This window comes from Lynx canadensis, chromosome E1, assembly GCF_007474595.2.
Source record: "Lynx canadensis isolate LIC74 chromosome E1, mLynCan4.pri.v2, whole genome shotgun sequence".
Taxonomy (NCBI): domain Eukaryota; kingdom Metazoa; phylum Chordata; class Mammalia; order Carnivora; family Felidae; genus Lynx; species Lynx canadensis.
Window position 1 is genome coordinate 10702376 of NC_044316.2, and position 18248 is coordinate 10720623.

Here is an 18248-nt window from a genome sequence, read left to right on the forward strand (position 1 = left end):
GGCCAGGCCCACGCTGAGTGGCGAGGAAAGGAGAGGTGCCCGAGGGGGGTGGAGGGGCATGTCTTGCAGGGAAGTCTCTCCTCATTCATCCCGTGGTGGCTGGCCGGGTCGGCCCTTGGGCCTTGCTGCCTCACTCGCGCGGTGGGGTCCTTGGGTAAGATGGGTGTCTGAGGCTTTGCTGGCACAAGACCTCTTGCTGCCTGGAACTGCCCACGGCCTTCCCGGCATTGCCCGCCTCTGCCCAGAGGGGTAGGTGGCTGGCGGAGGTGATCTGATGCGTTCACAGCCCAGGGAGGACAAGATTCAGACTCCAGAAGAAGACCCAGCCCCTGCAGTCACCAGCACTGCACCACCCGCAGTGGACGGGTGGGGAAGGCTGGGGCAGGAGCGGTAGGAACTCGCCTTACCGTAACCGTGAAAGGCGGGACCCATCGCTGTGTGACACGAGGGGAAACTGAGGCACAAAGCAGTGAGACGAACTTGTCTAGGACCGCCCGCTGGTGAGTGGCAAGGCCAAGAGGCCTAAACCCAGGTGAGCCGGCTGCCGCCTGCCCCTGGCCCTTGGGGGGTCTCCTCACTGTCTCTGCTCTTTCTCTCCTAGGGCCAACAGATCCCCCATTATAGAGTCCCTGCCTCGGGGACCAGGGATAAAGATGGCTTCCTGCGGCCCGTGAGGACCTCGGGACCCCCGCGGTACCGCGCTGCGGCTGCCGATGGCACCCAGAGCTCTACCAGGAAAGCGAGCCCAGCCGTAACAAGCACGTACCCCTGGCAGGCCAAGGCTGGCCCCGTGCCCCGCACGCTGGCAGATCCCGGGACTCCAAGGCGGGCCCGAAATGCCAGCCCCCAGGCCGATGGCAGGGTCGCTGATGAGCATCCAAGTCCTTTTGGAATCCCCTACTCCAAACTGTCCCAGTCAAAGCACCTGAAGGCCAGGACGGGCAGCGGCCAGTGGGCCTCATCTGATTCTAAACGGAGGGCCCAGGCCCCCCGGCACCACAAGGAACCCTAGCACCCTGTCCCTGGGCCTGGAGCCGTGCGGTCCGTGGCCTGTGCCCCAGCCCAGACTCACCAGGGAGGTGTTCCTGGGGCCGCGCCAGGGATCGGCAGATGGCCGCCCAGACTCTCCAGAGCCCACCCCGGAAGGCAGGAAGGTAGGGCGGGTGGCGACAGCGACACTCACCTGGTCAGTGCACCAGTACCAGGTGGCCATGATGGTCAGACCGAAGGTCATCCCAGTCCACGGGAGGTCCCCTGTGTGGGGGTCTCGGAACATGTGCATGGCGTCTGTACGGGGCAGGTGGCAGGTCGTGTTTGCGATGGTCCTGGATGGGACGGCCTGGGCGTAGGCTGCCGCCAGCTGCTCATAGCCGCCGATCTGGTCAAAGGCTGGAGGGGTCGGGGTGGGACGGGGACGGGCTGGTGGCCGATGGCCCTGACTCCGGGCCCCCACTTCCCGATGCACCAAACTTGACTTTTTCCCATCCACCTTTCCCAGTGTCTGGAGAGGCGTGGAGGGTAGAGGGTTTTCCAGAACAGGGGATTTCAAATGACTATTTTATTTGTATTTAAAAATAATACTATTAAATGAGCATTTTGCACGTGGACACCACAGTGTCCTCTTGGCCCCCGGACGCCTGTTGGCCTCGGGCAGGGGTTCTCTGCCAAGCTTCAGACTGTCGAATCAAGGAAGCAAAAGTATTTTTTCTTGGCATTGGAGGACCTTCCCGGGGAGTCTAAAAGTGTTAAAGTCCTGACCTGGGGCTCCTAAAGGATGTGATTTTGGCAGAGCTGAGGATGGCTGGCACGTAGCACTGAGGACAGAAACAAGTCCCAGAAGGGACAAGGGCATGACCAAAGCCACATGGCCCACCGGCCGGGGCTCGAGCCAGAAGTCTTTCCTCTCGAGGCCAGAGCACATTCACTCCCTCACTGTTCCTGTCTACCTCAGAGTCAGGGCCCTGTGTGGCCAAACCCTGGCCCATCTGCGGCTTTTGCTGTGTCTGTAACCACCCCTCCCGTCCAGGCTGGGCCCGGCTGCCTGGGTCCCTCTCCTGCAGTGGGGTCTCCCCCCTGGTCTGAAAGCAAGCAGGTACACAAAGTCTGGATACAGGAAGATCCCTAGTCTTACTTGCAAGCCCCTCTCCCCTGCCTTTCCCAAGCAGGAAGCCTGCTCCCGGACTCTGGGCCCCCAGCCTCATTGCCGCCTGGAGCCCAGGCCGGGCCGGGTACTCAGAGCAAACGTACAAACACTATACAAAGATCGGAAATTACCAGGCTAGAGGATCCTACAGTCTGAGTCTGGAGGAGGCTTTAAAGGCCTCTGTTCACCCTCTGTGGGATCCTCCTGGCTCTGATTGCATACTTCCCAGGACGAGGAGTTCACTACCTATTTATTGAGGGAGCCCTCTGAGCTTCCTCCGGGTTCCCTGACCAGTCTCACCGAGCTGTCTAAACCCTCTTCTCTCCTCCCCTGCCATCGGCCAGCAACCCGTAGCAGCACTTCTTGGGATTATGCACATGCTTTTAAACAGTTGGAGCCCATCAATGCCCTGGCAGTGTTCGTGGAGTCCTGATTGTGTGCGCACCTGCCCTCGGCCCTAGGTCACCATCTAGTCCTGAGCCAGGGCAGGTGCCGTGGCCCTGCATTCTTGAGTCCCCTCCACACCAGACCGGAGCCGGCCCGGAGCTGGTGACAAGTGGCAGCTGGGCGACAAGTGGCAGCTGGGCGACAGGTGGGAAAGGAACACACAGCCTCTGTCACCCAGGGGAGGCTGACGGGCTGACCGCCTCATGGCTCGACCTTGTGAGTCCACCACCCCCTCCTCCCCGCCCAGTGCTGGCCCCTGGGTCCTAACAGGGCGGACCCCCAAAAGCGCTGGCTGCGGGGGGCTACCCCTCACCTTTGACGGTCAGAATGACGGCCCCCACCACCATGATGAGCGTTTGCAGGGCGTCCGTGTAGATCACAGCAGCCAAACCCCCTGTGGGTAGAAAAAAGGGAGCTGGAGAAAGCTGTGCCCCGAGGGAGGAGGGACGGCTGTTCCACGTACGTGTCGCCTGCCCTCTCACAGGTGGGTGAGCTGTGGACCGCTCAGCTGGGCCGGCGGAGCCCGATTCAAATCTCCGCCGGCCAGGCTGTGCGGGGAGGTGGCCCCCCGGCTCCCGCCCACCTCTCAGGCCCCTGCACACCTCTGCCCGGCCACGTGGACACCCGGGCTGGCGGTCAGGTCCTCTGTCCGCGGGCCCCCGCCCGACCCCCGCGAGGGCGCCGTACCTGCGATGGTGTACAGGGCCGTGATGGCGAGCACGAGGGTGGTGGAGAGGTAGAAGTTCCAGCCCAGACAGATGTGCACAAAGAGGGCCCCTGCGTACAGGTCGATCTGCGGGAGGGGAGAGGAAGTTGTGCGGAGGCCCGAGGTGACCGCAGGACTCAGGGCACCGCTCACTCGACGTGCGGCCTCAGTGCCCCGTGGACACGGAGGGAGAGACGCCCCGCGCACACACCCACCGGCGCTGCTGGGAGGGCGGGAGGGGGTCGTGGCCGTGGACGAGCGGTTGTGCAGGGGATGCTGCTGATTTAATAAAGTCCCGAGTGGCCGATGTCCACCAAGGAGCAGTGTTGTTATTGAGTCTGGCCCCTGCCTGGAGATGTAAAGCAGGAGCCCTGTGTCCTTGGTTCCCAGGGGTCCATGACAAGGAGGAGTCCAGGAGGGCTTCCTGAAGGAGGCCCGAGAAGCCTTACGGGCCTGAAGACACAGATCTGCAGCCTAGGGCTCCAGGCCCATATCCATTTGGGTGTGCCCCCTGTTCTCTGCTCCCCATTAGACAGGTGGCCCTGAAAAACGACCAGACGTGTTCTGGGGGCAGGCCGGGGGGGGCAGGGGGCAGTCTTGCTCACTCCCCTCCGGTGGGGTTGGAACTGAAGCCAGGACCGTGTCTCGGGCCAAGGCTGGTCCCCAGAGGCTGCACTGCATACAGACGCTGCCATCCCGGACCCTGGGGCAGCCTATGGGGCTGGAGTCCTAGTCCTGGGGTGAGCCTCACACCCCTAATTCTACCCCCACCCCCATACTGTACTGGGAGCCCAGGGAAGGAGGGCAGGACTGTCCTGTGAGCTCAAGGGGGCTCCACCCTGACAGGATTCCAAATGTTCCATTCTGGGCTTGCTCAGTTCGGGGGAGATGACCTGAAATACAACCTTTGGGGCCAACAGGCTCCCAAGAAGGCTGAGCGAGGCTGCGTGGGACCAGGGGGCACGGGGCCCCTTCGAACTACTGCAGTGCCTGGCCCGACATCCAGCTGACCAGCACGGCCCAGTCGGTCTTGTGGACCCCCGGTTCCCCCAGGCTCCAAGCCCTAAGGACACAGAGCCCCGGCCGAGCCCGGGTGTCACTCCAGAGCCTGTGTTCCCTGTCCCTCTCCCTCCAGGCCCCTCCTTTACCCTCCCTTGGAGAGACCAGCCAGTGTGGACTCTGACAAGGTGCTTTGAGGAGATCGGCAGCCCCTCACTCTGGTCCCTGGCTTTGGTGGTGTGTGAGTGTGTGTGTGTGTGTGTGTGTGTGTGTGTGTGTGTGTGCATTCGTACGTGTGTCTACTCCAGCTCAAGGAGAGAAGCCCAGGGTTGTGAATATCAGAGCAGGAAGGACTCTTCAAGCCCCCTCCCCCATCAGACCGGAGGAGACACAGAAGCCTGGGGAGGGGACGGACTTCCCCGAGGTCAGGCTCCAACAGGTATCAGAGATTGGAGTTGCCGGGTGAATGGGGAGCAAGAGGTCTCTAGAAAGCAGCAGCCCCTTCCTCCCGCCTGCTCATCCTCCTGCCACCCAAGACCCCTCTCCGCACCCAGGCCGCCCTCAGAGCGGAGCCCTGATCTGTGTGGCTGGCCTTCAGGCCCCGGCCACTCATCTCTAAGCCCAGGTGACTCTGGCCACACCAGACTGGCCACCATTCCAGGCCCAGCACTTCACGGCCTCCAGGCCTCGGTTGGCCAGGTCCCTGTGCCTTGGGGCTGCCCAGTCCGCAGGCTCCGTCTTCCAGAACTATCTTCTCCGATGCCCTGCTCCCCTAACCTCTACTCCTCAGGGACTCCTGTCTGGGGCGGTGGGCCGCGAGGAGCCATGAGGACTTGGACAGTGTCAGGAGCAGTACAGGCCAAAGTGTGGAGGTAGGACTCAGCCGCTGTCCTCACTCCAGGACCCTGCACGGCATCCAGCAACAGCCCGTGCTGCAGCGAATATGAGATTGCCTACAGGCTCCTGGGGAGTCCCCGCCGACCAGGAACTTTAGACGGCACCCAGCCTGACTGGACCTCCCCTTCTGCAGCCCGAGCCCCGTCTCTTGGGGGCCCAGGAGAGCTGCGGCCTCGTAGAAGCTAAGAGCCCTAAACTGTGTCCCTGATCACATGGCTTTGTGGAGGTCATGCCGCCTCCTGGGCCTTGGTGGCTCTTATCTGGAAAATGGGTAAGCAGATATGGAGACGGGCACAGGGGCAGGCCCAGCCTCCTCCATCCCTCTACAGAGCCCTGCCCTCAGCGGAGGCTGGTGGAAGGGGGGAGCGGGACCTCCAGGGGTGGCCCGTCTCCATCGAGGCCACCACTGTCCTTTCAGGGCTCCAGAAACTTCTCACCTTTGCCACACCCCCTGGCACCTGACCCACCGGCCACTGCTGTTGATTCTGTTTCCAAACTACTCCCATGTCTACCCTCTGGCCCATCCCTTGGGAAGCCCCTCCCCGCCTCCTCCTGCACTCAGCTCGTTCAGAGGAACATCAAGTTCTCTGCATTTCCACCGCGCATGGAATAAACTCCAGCTAGCCAGGCCCAGAGGTCCAGGCGTCGTCCACCAGGCCCCCTCTGTCCCCTTCAGCGCTCACCCCTCCCCGAGCTCCACGGCTCCCTGCGCTCCAGCCTCGCCCCTTCCCTCAGCTGCCGCAAGCCTGGCCTTTCCCACAGAGACCACTCTCTCCAAAGGGAGCCCGCTCTCATCCTTGTAGATTTCAGCCTCGCCTTTGCTTCTTTCATCGACGTTTTAACTGTTACGATTGTATTCGTCTGTTTACTTATCTGCCTGGAACACTAAGCTCCCAGAAAGCAGGGAATGTGTTTATCATCCAGTGCTCAGCCAGGGCACACATTATGTATGTCAGGGGTTGGCACACCAGAGACCACAGACCAGATCCAGTCCACACACCTTGGTGTGGGGTTTCTCCCTCCAGCAGCAAGTCTGAGCGGCTCGTGTGTGTCCTGCAAAGCCAAAACTACTTACTTTCCAGCCCGCCGCAGACAAACTTAGCTGGCCCCTGGCGTGTATTTTTTTCATTCAGTCCTATGAGCTATGCCAGGCATGTAGCACTGGGGGCGCATCCATGAACAGAGAGAAGAAATGAGGGAGGCAGGCAATAGACATTCTAAGTGAATTATGCAGACTGTCTTCAGGCCAGAAGATAGTCCGTGTACGGAGAAGAGGGAGAGCGGGGAAGGGGCAGGCCTCACTGAGAAGGTGAAATTTGAAAGACTTGACACAGGTGAGGACGTGAGCCATGTGGATATCCAGGGGAAGAAGGTTCCAGGCAGAGAACACAAGGGCAAAGGCCCTGAGGCAGGGCCACGTCTGGTGTGTTCATGGATGTGCAAGGAAGCCAGTGTGGCTGCAATGATGTGTGTGACAGAAGAGGGACAGGTGAGGTTAGCAGGGTAGCAGGGGCCCCTTCTTGGAGGATCTTGTAGGCCATGGTTGGCCTTTGCTCCAAGTGGCCTAGGGTATTGTGCCCCATTTCTCTATTTTCCAGAGGTTAAATGACTAGCCCAGGGCCACGCAGTGATGGGCCTCAGTGGCCCCCGACCCCATCTGAGGGTCGGGGTGGTGATCCCCGCACCCTGCCATCGAATGTTCTCTGCACACCAGCATCCCCACCCGAGGGATGACAGCAGGTGAGCCCTGCGGTCTCTGTCAGGACAGGCTGCAGCTGGGGTGGGTGCCGAACGCACAGACACCCGGGGCATTCACGGGGCTCCGCCCAGTGAGGTCAGGGCCTCGGGGCCAGCTGGGCGCATGCACTTCAAACAGTTTCGGCCCAAAGCCATCAGCCAAGGCGTCCCCGGTCCTGCCCAAACCAAGCCGGGCAATTAGCGTTCCTCCCGCTTCCCTCTCGGCCTCATCCGGAAGCCCAGCATTGGCGTTGGAGCCCCAGCCTTGACGTCAGTGGGTTGCTTTCCATTTTATAGGAGGGTAAGTCCACTCATCTCCCTTCACAGTGTGGAGTTTGAAGTGCCAAGTCCTGGCTGCCTTGGTGCAGCAGAGCAGCGGCCGGGGGCCCCCCCGGGGACTGGGAGGCTGGGAGACAGAGGCCTGGGTTCTTTGGTCTCCGCCTGACTCACCGTGACCTTGAGCTAGTCACCGTCACTCTCTGGGCCTCAATGGCCTCATCTGCACACAGGGGTTGCAGGATGAGATTGTCTGTAAGGACCTTCCCTCTGAACCCTCCTTCCTTCTGGAATCCCACGCAAGCCACCCCGACATTTGAGGTGCACTTTCTGCCCTTACCCTTCCAGGGGGACCGGGTCCAGGCTCCCAAGGGAAAAGAGGCCCGGGGTGCCCACTAGGGAGGCACCCCAATACCAGGAGGCCGCCGCCAGGGGTCAGCTTCTCGAAGGAGTTGACCGGCCACGGGATGGGCTCCCTGTGGCCGCTGAACCGCCAGAGACCATGAAGGCTCTCAGCGCCCCCTAGTGGGCAGTCCTGGTTCACCTCCGCGCTGGCCCAGGGAAGCCATCCAGGCTGACCCCCAGGCTCCCACCAGTGACCTCTCATAGCGAGAACCCCGAACGCCCTCATATCTGGACCCAGGGCAAAGCAGAAGTCAGAAGGCCTGCTTTCTGCCCCCAACCATGCCAGCTGCCCAACCCGCCTTCTGGAAGCCCTCGTCAAGCTATCCCAGACTCAACTGTGTGGGCAAATCACTGTCCCTCTCTGGGCCTCAGTTTCCCCAGCTGTTGAACAAGAGACAGATGAGAGGATGTCAGGTGTGTCTGAGGGGCCCTCAGAACGGGGATGATTCCAGGCGATGCTGGCGGGATGCTGGGAGTTGGGGGGGGGTGGGGGGGCAGCTCACCGATATCTTGGTGAAGACGGACAGCAGCAGAGACAGGATAGACAGGTACATGCAAATCCGCTGGCCTCCGTAGCGCTTCTGAATGTATTCAGGCATGGTGACGATCTGGGGAGGCACGGGGGGGGGGGCAGGAACTAAGCACTCCCCCGAGATCACACCCAGCTGTCAGGGCCCAGAGCTTCTCAAGGGCAAGGCCAGACCCACATACTCATTACCATCCCACAACCGGGGACGGTGACTAGGGACAGAGGCACAAGTCTGAAGGCTGTGGTGACAAATCCGGATGAGCTACCGACGCGACTCGATGGGGAAGGACTGGGAGAGATCCAGTGGCTGCCCAGTGGGGCTGAAGGAGCGGGCAGAGTCAGGGACAGTGTCGCCCAGGTGTGTGCTTGGGTGGAGGGAGCATCACCCCCCAGATGCAGCGAGCAGGGGCCGTGGAAACCAGCAGACACGGCTCCCAGGCTGAGGGCCTCGGGGACGCGTCTTCATAGTTGGCAGGAACGTTAGTTGGCCTAGGAAGAAACCCTGGCAGCCCTGGGAGCGGTGGGCTGGCTCTACCACATGAAGCCGGGGTTCCCGTTCATCAGCATCACCAAGCCAGGGGAGCACGGCCCCGACGCAGGTGAGGCCACCCTGAGTCCCCGGGAGTAGACTCACCTCCGAGGAGATGTAGATGGGCACGAACACCCACGCCAGGGCCAGCAGCACATACGTGGCCTGAGGGGGACAGGGACAGAGTGAGGACGGCAGTCCCCAGCTCCCACAGACCCTGCATCCGGGCCCAGCGGACTGGAGACCTGACCCGCCAGAGAACCTCAAGAGGGGAAGAATTTGCCTCTTCCTCCCTCTGTGGCCAAGGCTAAGCTCCCTGTCCAGCACTCTGGCATTCTGAAGGCCATCCATCCCCGGGAACAACTCCCGTCTAGACACTGGCTGCCCTGAGTGGCCAAGGGCAGACCCCACTGGAGCCCTATCAAGGTCTCTGCGCCTTTCAAGGTCTCTGCACCCTCCCGCAGCTGCGTCCACCCCTGCCTGCTTACATTCCACTCGAAGCCAGCCACGGCCAGGCCCCCGGCCGCACCCGAGCCCGCCAGTCCAATAAAGAGGCCCGAGCCCTCGCTGCTGGCAAAGAGAGAGGCTCCAATCTGGAGGACAGAGGGGAAAAAGAATCAGCAGAGGCAGCCGTCCCCACCAGACGCCAAAGCCAATTCCCGGCACCCCATCCCGACGCTCCCAGCTTGGGGGCCCCTTGCCAGCCTCAACCTGCCCCATCGCTGGCCCCCCCCCCCACCCACCCCGGGCAGTGACCTTGGGTGAGGAAGACACACAAAGTGACCGCAGGGATGAGCCCCTAGGCAGCACCTGCATCCGGGATCAGATGCGGGGCAGGGGGAGAGAACACTCACCGGCCACCAGGTCATGTCCCGGCCCGCCAGGAAGTAGCCTCTCACCGTGTTCCTGCTGGCCCGGCATGAAGACTGCAAGGACAGAGGCAGAAAGGAGCTCAGCAGGTGTTCGAACAAAACTCGTGCCTGAATGTTCACAGCAGCCAAAAGGTGGAAACAACCCAGACGCTCAACGACTGATTAACACAACGTGGTCTATCCGTACGACGGAATAATACCCAACCCTTGGAAGGCATGAAGTTCTGACACCTGCTACAGCACGATGGCCCTCGAGAACATTCTGCTAAGTAAAAGGAGTCAGACGCAAAAGGCCACACATTGTATGATTCTGTCTACATGAAATGTCCAGGACAGGTGGATCCACGGAGGCAGGAAGTAGATTAGTGGTTTCCAGGGGCCGAGGAGAGAGGGCAAGGGGCAATGATTGCTAATAGGTATGGGGTTTCCTTTCGGGGTGATGAAAAAGTTTCGGAAGCAGATACAGGTAATGGTTGTAAACCAGAATGAATGCACTAGATACCTCTGAATTATACAGTTTAAAATGGTTTCAATGGTGAGTTTCATGTGATGTGAAATTACATCAATAAAACAGAAAGGACAGAGGGAACCAGAATCTTATCCACAGCCTTCCACCCCAGCTCCTGGGCCCCGTGGTCCCGTTCCTTCCCTTCACTCATTTCCAGCCTGCTCTGGACCGTGGCCCAAGCCCCCGGTGGCTCCCCGCTGGCCCCCCACTGGGGGAGGGATGGACACACCAGGGAGCTGGGGGCCATGAGCACGGCTGACTGTCGCCGTTGACTAAGACGCCCTGTGCTGGGCCAACACGGGATCCTCCACACTTCTTATCCCAGACCCGCCAAACTGCCTCAGGGCAGTTACTGTAGCCTTACAGGTCAAAGTCTAAGTTTTGATCATTCCACAGTGCGTAACTAAACTGAGATTTTCTTTTTTTAAGATTTTTATTTTTAAGTAATCTCTACACCCAATGTGGGGTTCGAACTTACAAACCCAAGATCAAGCGTTGCACGCTCTACTGACTGAGACAGCCAGGTGCCCTGAAGCTGAGATTTTTGCCTCTTGATGAGGACTTTGAGCTAAGGATTTTGAGAGGCTTTTGGCCTTGATTTCTAACTTCTAGTATTCTAATCTCTGATACATTTCGAAGAATTATCACTCAAGTATTCTTGCATACCTTTTGTGTTGGTGGGAGTATAGAGTTTTGTGCTCCATAATGTAATTAAAAATCTGAAATCAGAATGCCTGGGAGCAAATCCTGGCCGCTCTGTTTCCTGTGTATGACCTTGGGCAAATTACTTCACCTCTGTGCCTCAGTTTCCTCATCTGTCATGCGGGCCTTCCCTTGCAGGGCTTCTGTGAGGTTTAACGAGTTAATACATGTGACACTCTAACAACAGTGCCTGGTACCTAGTAAGTAAGCCCAATAAAGGTCAGTGATTATATGGGTTTTTCAAGCCCTCAGTGCTATCTGGACAGGAGAAAGTGAATAGACGTGAACTTGAGGACAGAAGAAATTTGAAAAGAGGGACCCTGGAGGTCTATTTAGGTATATATTTTGCATTCCTTTCTCCCAACATATATATCCTAACCTAAGACTGGATCACAAAGTATCGATCAACATACAGGCCTCTTTCTACCTGACTTTAATTGCCGCCCCCCTCCTCCCACCAGATTCAAGATGATTCACCTGAATTGTCTGCATCGGACATTCAAAGCTTTGGATACGGCTCCTGCTTGCCTCTCTCCCACCCCATCTTCCATCACTTTCTGTGAGCTGTGACCCAGCCATATTGAATACAGTAGTATCTGAAGACTCTCACGGTCTTGGCCAGGATGGCCACATCCAGCTTTGTGGGCTGTGCACTGTGCAACTTCCACAGCAGCTCTGTTCTTAGCCCGGGATTTTTCCAAACATGTCCTTTCATCTTTCAGGGATGTGGTAGGCCTGGCCAATTGCCTCCTTCTTGCCCCTTCCCTTCCTAAAGGGGTCTCATTTTTCCTAGCAATTGGCCTGAGAGGCCCCGGGCCCAGTCTCCAATTCCAGGAGTCCTGAGTCATCTAAGCCACGGAGACTATCACATTCCTTAGCTGCTGCACCTGGTTCAGGACAGTTGTGGACTTACGCTGGGATTGCTCCTGGCCTCCTGGGAGGCGGAGAAAGAAGCCGGGACTCTGAGGGTGCTGGCAGCCATGTTCACCTAGTTAATATTCACCGAGTGCCCCTCTGTGGCAGAGTTGGTCCCAAGTGCTTTACCTTTATGAGGTGTTTAGTCTTTTTTTTATATATAATTTTATTTTAAAAAAATTCTTTGGGGCGCCTGGGTGGCTCAGTCGGTTAAGCGTCCGACTTCAGCTCAGGTCACTATCTCGCGGTCCGTGAGTTCGAGCCCCGCGTCGGGCTCTGGGCTGATGGCTCAGAGCCTGGAGCCTGCCTCCGATTCTGTGTCTCCCTCTCTCCCTGCCTCTCCCCCGTTCATGCTCTGTCTCTCTCTGTCTCAAAAATAAATAAACGTTAAAAAAAATTTTTTTAATTAAAACAAAATTTTTTAAGTTTTTAATTTAATTTATTTTTTAACATTTATTCATTTTTGAGAGACAGAGAGACAGATCGTGAGCAGGGGAGGGGCAGAGAGAGAGAGAGAGACACAGAAGCCAAAGCAGGCTCCAGGCTCCGAGCTGTCAGCACAGAGCCCTATGTGGGGCTCAAACCCACGAACTGTGAGATCAGGACCTGAGCCAAAGTCAGACGCTTAACTGACTGAGCCACCCAAGTGTCCCTAAAAATTTTTTTTAATGTTTATTTTTGAGAGAGAGAGAGAGAGAGAGAACGGGGAAGTGACAGAGAGATGGGGAGACACAGATGCAGAATCCGAAGGAGGCTCCAGGCTCTGAGCTGTCAGCACAGAGCCTGACACGGGGCTCGAACCCACGAACCATGAGATCATGACCTGAGCCAAAAATCAAGAGACAAACGCTTAACCGACTGAGCCACCCAGGTGCCCCGAGGTGTTGAGTCTTTGCAGCAGCCCCATGAAGTACGTACTGTGACCATATTCCTATTACCAATGAGAAAGTCAAGGCTTTCACAGACGAAAGTGGCTAGTAAGTGACGGAGTCAGGATTTGAACCCAGGCTAACCAGACAGGGAAACTGGACTCAGGACAATGCCACACATGCGTGAGAAAATCAAAGTGAAGTGCAGCGACAGCCTTGATGATTCTCTGGAAACCCCTGGGTCCTACCGTACCTGAAGCCTTCACTATTGCTGGACTTTTCAGAATGGACGTCATTATATTTCCTTCACTGTTCAAGCTCATCTGATGCAGGTTTTCGGTCCCTTACTCACAGACACCCTAAGAGATGCAAAAGCTCAGCCCAAGGTCGCTTGTAACGCCTCCTTAAAGGCCCTCCCCTGGGTTCTCCTGACCCCACTGTCAGCACCTTTGCAGGTGCACCTGCCCAGCCCAGCCCAGCTTGTTCCGTCTGCTTTTGGGTGATGAACGCCTGCATCTGACCCCTGTGGGATCCGGCTCCAGGGTGTACTCCTTGAGTGGCTCTGTTCTTTTCTGCCTGTGCTCATAGCCCTGTGGCCTTGGAGGGGCAGGGTGGAGCTCCCACAGCCCCGCTGCACACAGCACCAGCCTGCAGGGGAAGGCTGAGCTGGGAGGGGGCGAGTCCTGGGCGGCAAGGCTGATGGGCCGTGTCACCGGCTAGCAAAGGGCCTGGCCTCAGATACCCAAAACATTTTCTTTTTTTTTTTATTTTTCTTTTTTTTTTTTCTTTTTTTTTTTTATTTTTCTTTTTTTTTTTAATTTTTCTTTTTTTTTTTATTTTTCTTTTTTTTTTTTTTTTTTCTTTCTTTTTTTTTTTTTTTAATTTTTTTTCAACGTTTATTTATTTTTGGGACAGAGAGAGACAGAGCATGAACGGGGGAGGGGCAGAGAGAGAGGGAGACACGGAATCGGAAACAGGCTCCAGGCTCCGAGCCATCAGCCCAGAGCCTGACGCGGGGCTCGAACTCACGGACCGTGAGATCGTGACCTGGCTGAAGTCGGACGCTTAACCGACTGCGCCACCCAGGCGCCCCCCAAAACATTTTCTTACGTGTGCACTTCCAAGTAAATCCTCCCACCCACACTGGCTGGGGAGGCCTTCTCTCCCTCCTCTTCCCTCTCTCTCCCCTCCTCTTCCCTCTTTAGGTCTTGCTGAGCTCTGGCCCTCTGGCTTAAATCAGCGGCCAGGGAAGACAAGATAGGGATACTCATTCTCCCCCAGTAGATAAAGACCATGTGTCAGCACTCAGGGCTGCTGGCCCGGGCACTGCTGGGGACAAGGAGGACGAGCCTGACTTCTGCAAACCCACAGCTGGTTTCTGTGTTCACGTCCTCACCAGAAAGGCCTCCAAGGTCAGCATTATGAGTACACAGGAGGGACCCCTCCCCTATGTACCGGGACCTGGGGTTCGCTGGGGAAGTCCCAGACCCCAGAGCGCTGGGGTTCATCTGTAAATGGGGCTGGCCTTTGCCCCGGGGCTGCGGGGACCAGGTGCCGAGCACAGCGCCTGCCTAGCAGGACCCTCACCGCCACTGGAGTCTGTGATGGCCTGAATCACTTCTCTTTCCTATAGAAAGTGAGAGAAACTCGCTTAGGAACTAGGCTAGGCTGGTGGACAGGGAGCTTCTTTTTTTTTTAAGGTTTTATTTTTATTTTTGAGAGACAGTGCAAGCAGGGGAGGATGAGAGTGGGGGGCGGGGGGAGACAGAGGATCCAAAGGAGGCTCTGTGATGACAGCAGCGAGCCGGATGCAGGGCTTGAACTCAGCAAGTGGGAGATCACGACCTGAGCTGAAGTGGGACGCTCAAATCACGGAGCCGCCCGGGCGCCCCGGACACAGAGCTTTTAAAAGTAAAGATCCCCAGGCTCCGTGTGCCTCTCCCCTCCTCTGAACAGACCATGAGCCCATCTGACATGGGGGAGACAGAGGCCAAGAAGGCGATGAGACGTGCCGGGCCCCCGGCTTGTCCGCACAGACGCTCAGTGAACTTCCCGCGAAGCCTGCCTGTTACAGAGAGGCCCTCCTCCTCCTCACTTTGTAGACTGAGAAGCCACTGCCCAAAGAGAAGGGGGCTTGGTCAAGGTCCCAGATGAATCTACCCCAGGGCTGGAAGGAGGGCCCCGGGGGACACCCGGCCTCCAGGGGACACGATACAGATGCCTCAGGGACCTGCCAGCCCAGTTCCCACCCCCGGTGCCCCCCCTGGCTGGCCGCCCACCGCAGGCCTCTCACCCATATGCCCACAGCCAGGTTCAGGGCGAAATACACGGTGATGACGATGAGGTCGGTCACGCTCAGCTTCGGGCTGGGAGCACGGGGGTCGCCGGTGGAGTTGTCCGCCTCCATCCCGAGGCAGGCGCCAGCCCTGAGCAAAAGGAGCTAACTGAGGGCCGAACCGGGTCAGAAAGGGCTTCCCGGCAGGCAGTAAATTGATCATTAAACCGAGCACGATGGTGGCATCTCCAGCCCACAATGTGGCCGCGTGCTTGAGAGCGGCTTCAAAGTGCGGCTCGGTGTCCTCCACCGCCCCCCCCTCCCAGTGGGGAGCAAGTCCCGACCGTGAGAATGGGGGAGAGCTCGAAGGGGGCTGGAGGAGGGGAGCCCCCCTGCACTCAGAGGGGGTTTAGGGAAAATAAAGGGGAGGCCTGGCTGGCTCAGTCAGTAGAGCATGCGACTCTTAATCTCAGGGTTGTAAGTTCAATCCCCACACTGGGCGTGAAGTCTCGTGACTTGACCTGTATTTAATTTGTATAGGAAGCATGGCAGGTGGGGGACAGATGCCTCACCTCCGGGGACATCAGGCAACCATGCCCTGTGGCCATCAGGCCATGAGTAGCCTGAGAGGGTCTTGGAATGGCGACCCCCTGTGTCACGTGGTCCACTTCTAGCCACGACAGACAGTCCCAGCCCCAGAACGTCCCAGTACTGAACAATAAAGTCCTGTTGCCAAATTCTGTGCTTTCTTTATCTAGACTTAGTTGAAACAATCCCAAGCCCCTCATTTGACCATCTGTTCGGGTCCCCGTGGTCCCCTCGGGACATCCACGGAAGGTCACAATATCTAGCAAGTGCCTGCCAGGAGCTGAGGACAATGCTTAGCTTAGGTGATACCATATCGCACTCAAGGAATGGAGGCCAGGAGGCTGAGCCATCTGTCATTCATTATCTAGCCCCGTAAGGGACCGAGCTGGGATTCAGCTCCAGATCTGACCCCAGAGGCTCCCCATTGGTGGCAGTGAGGGCTCTGACTCCATCTAGGGTCCTAGATGCTTGCTCACTAATTAAGTCATCATGCACAGCCTGGTGGATGTCTCCGACATGGCCCGTGGCTTTGCAAAACATTTGAAGTTTAACCAGGACGCGCAGCTCTTCCAGAAGTGTTAATGAGTGAGCAGCAACCCCCCGGAACACACTGACCCGCAAAACCCAGCTCTGCCTGTTACTCGGTAACTGGGGGTAGACTGTTTAAAGATTACATGCAAAACTAGACAGAGGAGAACAATTAAGTCACTGTTTATAGTAAATTCGGGCGGGCTTAGACTGCCCGCTCCCCAACTACCCTCACCGTCAGCCAACTAGCCTCTCGGATGGTGTTGACTTTCCAAGCCATTGCCGAGAAGCATATCATGAATCAAAAGATCACTTTATACGAGTCAGAAGGACCCAGCTGGGTACTGTCCAGATTTTGTAAGCCAGCCGCCTAAAGATAAGGTGGTTGAAAAATAGTATTTGGTCCCCTCTCCTCAGCCTGGGTCTCAGAAGGAAACAAACCACCGAGGGATAAAACCCCCTGCCCTCTGATAAAAGTTCTGGGGAAAAGAGGTCATGAGGAGCACATGGGTGGGACGGGGAGAGGGTGGCAGTGAAGGAGATGAGAAATTCCACATGTAAGCCCAATCACATTCCATATTCCCACCCCGTCCTACCCAACACGACCACATGCAGATCAAACTCTTCTGGCCCAGCTCACCCAGGACAGAATACGGGGCCAGCCTAGCCAAGGAGCCGTCCGTATCACACCCTATAAGCCGCATCTATCCCAAGAGGAAGCCCTGAGCTCATGTTTTCCACTACGACCAACTCCATATCTCTGGATACCAACTGGATGTCCTACAATTTGACTCAACTGTCACTACCTACCTGAGTTACTGCAGACCCCACGGTTGAGCCCTCAGTCTGCCAGAACTGTGCCCCACCTCAGATGCCAGGCGCAAATCTTAGGCCTCCCATACTTCTGGCTGACCATCTATAAATGTTGGAAGGTCCCATGATCCCTTTCAAAGATGTCATAATTTGCTAGATGGCTCACAGAACTCAGGAAAACATTTACAATTACCAGTTGATGATAAAGCTTCTTATAAAGGATACAGATGAACAGCCAGATGAAGAGGTACATAGAAGTGAGGTCCAGGGGCGCCTGGGTGGCTCAGTCGGTTAAGGGTCCGACTTCAGCTCAGGTCATGATCTCGCGGTCCGTGAGTTCGAGCCCTGCGTCGGGCTCTGTGCTGACAGCTCAGAGCCTGGAGCCTGTTTCGGATTCTGTGTCTCCCTCTCTCTCTGACCCTCCCCCGTTCATGCTCTGTCTCAAAAATAAATAAACGTTACAAAAAAAAAAAAAAAAGAAGTGAGGTCCAGAACAGACCAAGTCCATGGGTGTGTTCACCAACCTGTAACTTCCTGAACCCTATTTGTTCTGTAGGGGGTTTTATGTAGGTTTCTTCACCTAGCACGATGGATTCCATCACTGGCCACGGATGATTAACTCAAGGCTAAAAGTTCCAACCCTCGCATCATGCCTTGGTCTCGTCATCAGTTCCTGTCTTGAAGCTCTCCAAGGGCCACTGAATTGTACACCTTAAAATGTTGAAAATGTTGTGGGGCACCTGGGTGTCTCCGTCGGTCCAACTCTTTCGGCTCAGGTCATGATCTCGCGGTTCAGGAGTTCGAGCCCCACATCAGGCTCCGTGCTGACAGCTCAGAGCCTGGAGCCTCCTTCTGATTCTGTGACTCCCTCTCTCTCTGACCCTCCCCTGCTCGTGCTCTGTTTCTGTCTCTCAAAACATGAATAAATATTTTTTTTAAATGTTTAATGTTGAAAATGTTGAATTTTATGTTATGGGCATTGGTACCTTGATAATAAAAAATAGACTTATGGGATTTAGAAGGCTTCAGAGGTCTTGGTATTATGTACAGATGTACTAAACCAAGGTAAAATCCTGTAACCATTAAGAAGTTTCTCTTCAGGGATGCCTGGATGGCTCAGTCAGTTAAGCTGCTGAGTCTTGACCTCGGCTCAGGTCATGATCTTGTGGTTCGTGAGTTTGAGCCATGCATTGGGTTCTATGCTGACAGTGTGGAGCCTCCTTGGAATTCTCTGTCTCCCTCTCTCTCTGCTCCTCCCCTGCTCGTGCTCTCTCCCCCCCCAACGCCCCCCCCCCAAAAAAAAACCTTAAAAAAAAAAAAAAGAAGTTTCTCTTCAAATATGGGTTGCCTGGTGGCGCCTGGGTGGCTCAGTTGGTTGAGCGTCCGACTTCAGCCCAGGTCACGATCTCACGGTCCGTGAGTTCGAGCCCCGCATCAGGCTCTGGGCTGATGGCTCGGAGCCTGGAGCCTGCTTCCGATTCTGTGTCTCCCTCTCTCTCTGCCCCTCCCC

The 18248-nt window shown here is 56.9% G+C and overlaps 2 protein-coding genes across 3 annotated transcripts in view; one reads left to right on the forward strand and one right to left on the reverse strand.

Moving 5' to 3' along the window:
* The window catches only part of FAM83G (family with sequence similarity 83 member G), a 28214-nt gene extending 26921 nt beyond the window's left edge, over nucleotides 1–1293 (forward strand). For both annotated transcript variants that reach the window (XM_030294779.1, XM_030294780.1), the window contains one exon: nucleotides 602–1293. In XM_030294779.1, the coding sequence (XP_030150639.1) occupies nucleotides 602–1012 (411 nt within the window). In that variant the 3' untranslated portion in view covers nucleotides 1013–1293. The remainder of the gene's footprint in view (nucleotides 1–601) is intronic.
* Nucleotides 1–14959, reverse strand: part of SLC5A10 (solute carrier family 5 member 10) — a 58705-nt gene extending 43746 nt beyond the window's left edge. Inside the window, exons 1-8 of the mRNA XM_030294781.1 lie at nucleotides 14828–14959; nucleotides 9523–9594; nucleotides 9157–9261; nucleotides 8774–8833; nucleotides 8114–8218; nucleotides 3278–3383; nucleotides 2904–2984; nucleotides 1184–1389 (exon numbers count right to left, since the gene is read on the reverse strand). Of these exons, the coding sequence (XP_030150641.1) occupies nucleotides 1184–1389; nucleotides 2904–2984; nucleotides 3278–3383; nucleotides 8114–8218; nucleotides 8774–8833; nucleotides 9157–9261; nucleotides 9523–9594; nucleotides 14828–14941 (849 nt within the window). The 5' untranslated portion in view covers nucleotides 14942–14959. The remainder of the gene's footprint in view (nucleotides 1–1183; nucleotides 1390–2903; nucleotides 2985–3277; nucleotides 3384–8113; nucleotides 8219–8773; nucleotides 8834–9156; nucleotides 9262–9522; nucleotides 9595–14827) is intronic.
* Nucleotides 14960–18248: the final 3289 nt, after the last annotated feature.